Source organism: Glycine soja, chromosome 8 (assembly GCF_004193775.1).
Source record: "Glycine soja cultivar W05 chromosome 8, ASM419377v2, whole genome shotgun sequence".
Taxonomy (NCBI): domain Eukaryota; kingdom Viridiplantae; phylum Streptophyta; class Magnoliopsida; order Fabales; family Fabaceae; genus Glycine; species Glycine soja.
Window position 1 is genome coordinate 19,426,397 of NC_041009.1, and position 4,263 is coordinate 19,430,659.

Consider the following 4,263-nt stretch of genomic DNA (forward strand, 5'->3'; position numbering starts at 1 on the left):
CAACGGTCTTTTAAATAAACATGTTGTACATGCAGAAACAATATTAACTCAAGTGTACACAAGTAATTGCATAAGTTTAAAAATAACACTATCTATCTTCAATGTACCTGAATAAAATGATTGTCATAGATGTGACCGATACAAATTATGCGATGCATAGAAGAATCTGTTGATGATTGACTTCTAAGAGGAAAGAACGTCATGCTTTGTTGTTGGGACAACGATACAAGGATTACATTATACCTTGATGTAATGACATATCCCATCTCAATTATATCCATCTACTTATCCACAGTCACCTGAATGAAACAAATATACACGTCAAAGTTAATTTTAAAGTTAATTCTTAAACAGCAAAACATGAATTACATACCTTGGTTAACCCATCAAAAGGTAGGGACATCCTTAATTCGTCAAATCTGTTTGTGCCACCGAAGAGCTTGATATAGTCATATGAGAATTTGCCAAGTTCTTTAAGCATATGGTTGTGCACCAAGGACCAAGACTCTTCACCCATACCTAATAAACTGGCAATTGACCGATATCCATAGTTACCGTCAGCTTTGACATCCACAATGTTGTCAATGAAATCGTGGATAAATGGTTGAAATTGATCCAACATTGGCATGATCCTTCTTGGATTGGGTTGGTCAGAAGATGTTGCACTATGCTTCATTGGAGAATTGGTATTTTGCACAAAATGTAAAGCATCTACATACTCCCAGTATGATGGATCACGCTTTGTTGATCTTGGGTTTCTGTTCATTGGTTTCTTCAATGCACCTTTTTTGTTCACCTTTGCTGGAGGAGGACACATAGAGTTTTGATCAGGATGTGCAATTTCCCAAAGTTTACTCTTTAGAGTAAACTTACCACAAACATCAAGTTCCTCAAATCTTTTAGATATGGTTTCCATCTCTTCCTTGATGGTCACTTAGGGCTCAGATAACCCTTGGTCTGAAAAATTAAGTCTCCTCCAAAACATATGGATTGAATCTAGTGGAATGCAACCAATAACATATTTAGATAGCTCACATGCACAAGGAAGACCATGTGTAGTTCTCATGACACAACCACAAGTGAAAGGATTCTTGCTAGCATAATGTACACGCCCAAACTCAGCAGCAATCTGATTTAAAGCATACCTTGAAATCATTCCAAGAAGCCTCTTGTATAAGTTTTTTTTATAAAAAAAACATGTCCAACCACATGTGTACTTGTTTCAAAGGATGCTTTAATTTCGGTGTGCTGCAAGGTGATCATGTTGTTCATGGCATCCCAGACACTACATAAGTTTCCAAGGCTATTTTGTAATACTCTTTTTAAAACCCAATGAGCATATTCAACCCTACATTTGAAATACACAAATAACAATAAACATATACAATAATAAAATTCCATCAATTCGTCAACCTTAATAGAAATAATTGAACATTTTCATACATCTTTGTTGTTGTGTTTCCTAAGTGCATCACCTTATTCGTCCAGGTTAAAAAAAAATTTCCTTGTGGGGGATTATCCATGTTTCGTTAACATAGTCAACAAACATTGCCCAAGGTGAACAAGAAATTTCAAACTTCTTAAGACATTCATCGAACTGCTGTTCCGAAGGACAATCAAGCAGACTTCCCCAGGCATCCATGACATACTCCTAAGCATTTTTTTGACCAATTAGTGATTTACATTTTGCCTTGACATTCTTGTTTGTGTGAAAGTTGCACAAAAAGTTTGTACACTCACGGAACATAGTTTTCACTGCATTCATCAATGCTAGATCTCTGTCAGTCACAATAACTCCAGGGAGGGAATCACATCTTAAAAATATACCTGGGAACCATTCTAAAGCTCATACCACATTATTAACGCGTTCACCCTCTAGATATGCAAAACCACCAGAGAATGTCATCCCTATTGGTGTCCCACCAACAAAGTCAAGTAGTGGGAGTCTATACCTGTTTGTTTTGTAGGTACTGTTTATAAAAAAAACCAAATTACATGCATTGACTAACTTCACTGCATCAGGGTGACACCAAAATATATCACGTACCACGTCTTCATCCTTTAATCTATGCCAATGAATATATTGATCCCATTCAAGAAGCTTCATTAGATGTTGCATTTCAGTATCACTTCTTCAAATGGAAGAACAGTATGCACTTCTTGCATTGTATATTTGTTTGATTGTTGTACAACTATTGACATTGTGCTCCTTCAACGTTAGCAGAACATTTCTTGGTTTCACCATTGACTTGGTCATATCTGCAATAATTGTCTTTTCATCCTTAGTCAATCGCCCAGCGTGTGGATGTCCAACTAATGACTTGACCAATTCATGATTATGAATCCCACACATCAACTTCACCATCCAACCCCTGGTTTCCCACGAAGCTTGAAGGGACACCCACATTTCCTAGTCCTAGTATCTCTTCTAACAAAATCTTTCTTCATACACATATACTGACCACTCCTTTCACAACTAATTAACACAAATGAAGTCCTTCCTCTACTACCAGTGTTTGTGTCAGACCTCATAATGATCGCCACAAATCTGTTTTCATGAGCAACGGATTGAGTCCACTGCAAAATATCATCTCGGGTACCAAACACCTACAACACAACCCACACCATTTGTCTTCTAAGGGACATTGATTTTATGAAAATAATAACAAAAATCAACATTATTATCTGAGAAGTATTGAACACATTCGAACAATCAACATGTTGTTCATTCACACCACATTCTTGTTCATTTTGATCATCCATATCAACTTCTTCAGACATTATACTGTCATACATCCATTGATCTTCGTCCATCTTAACAACAAATCATAAATTTCAACAACACAAACATACAACACCTAACCGCACTATACATATAATATCATACAAAACTCTACATAATCTTTTACTCCACAACATTTTATAAACACTACAATTCATAATCATATATAATAAAATGCAAAAACCCTATATCATTCTACATACGAATTAATTCAATTACACGTATAAAAAATTAATTTATTTTTAAAAATGACCATACAAACATAGTAATAATTAAAAAAGCATTAAACTTAAATAAATGTTACAAATTCAAAATCTGTAAAACTTACGGATCAAGTTGATCTGTAAGGCTCATATGGATCAAGTTGATCCGTAAGACTCATACAGATCAACTTGATTCATATGTGTAATATCAACATACAGATCAACTTGATCCGTATAAGCTTTACAGATCAACTTGATCCGTACGGTTTACATACCACTCCACTCATGCACACTCAGTAGAAATGCGTACCTCGTATTTTAACGATGACGAACCAACCACCGCAACAATGAACACCAACCCTTTCACCTTCACCTAAGCTCACCTATCTCAAGAAAAAACCACACCAAAGAGAGAAACGAAAGAACACAAAAGCATGGAGGCGTAAAACACTGCACACCCAGCTTAAAAAGGAAGAAGATACAAGAGGAGCATTTTTGTCATTTTTAAAAAATGCTGGGTGCACAAACAATTACGATGGTGCACCTAGCATCACTCAATTTGGTGGGGACTAAACCCAAAACTACAATAGCTGAATCTTTTACTACAATTCAAACACAACCATCTTTCAAACGGAGACTACAATTCCTTTCAAACTCTTCCATCCATCCATCTTTCTCGGTTTCCTACAGTATATTTTGATTCAAACTCTGGTATTCATCTTTCTACTTTTCCTACAATATATTTTCATGCTTGAAGCATATCAAATTCTTTTACCTTTTACGCACCTTCATTTTTCCAGCACCCTAATCTTTTTACACTTTAACTTCACATTCCATTTTACTTATATTTTAGTATTTCACCTTTCTAAATATTTATCATTTTTGGTTATTTATTTTATTTGGCCTTTAATTACAAAGCACACTATTTTTCTTACAAACTCACTTTCCAGCAATCTTTAGTGTTATTGTACTTGATTTTCTTCTTTATATCTTTTTAAGTTCATTTCCTTTAAGCATCTTTAAGTCCTTTTCATCTTCAAGACCCTCTTTAAAAGAGCTTATAACTAATTTATTAAGACTTCAAGTTACGTGAGAGTATTTAGAAAAGCTCATAAAAATATCCTTATCTGTAAAATGTTTTTAGCTTACGTTGGATAAGATCCCCACGATAACTTCTAAGAATAACTTAGGTGGAACTTACACAAAAACTCAAACATATGAAACATGCACATTGTTTAAATTTTTTTTTTCTTCTCAAATGTGTCGAGACTCTCGTAC

The 4,263-nt window shown here is 34.9% G+C and overlaps 1 protein-coding gene across 1 annotated transcript; it reads right to left on the reverse strand.

Moving 5' to 3' along the window:
* Window positions 1–281: 281 nt before the first annotated feature.
* LOC114423991 lies at window positions 282–817 on the reverse strand. The gene is made up of 2 exons (XM_028390879.1): window positions 374–817; window positions 282–299 (listed from the first exon to the last, which is right to left on the reverse strand). The coding sequence occupies exons 1-2, from the start codon at window positions 815–817 to the stop codon at window positions 282–284; spliced, it is 462 nt and encodes a 153-aa protein (XP_028246680.1).
* Between the last annotated feature and the right edge of the window lie 3,446 nt (window positions 818–4,263).

Coding starts and splice junctions, on each gene's coding strand:
- LOC114423991 (XM_028390879.1), bottom strand. CDS start 817: ATGTGTCCTCCTCCAGCAAAGGTGAACAAAAAAGGTGCATTGAAGAAA.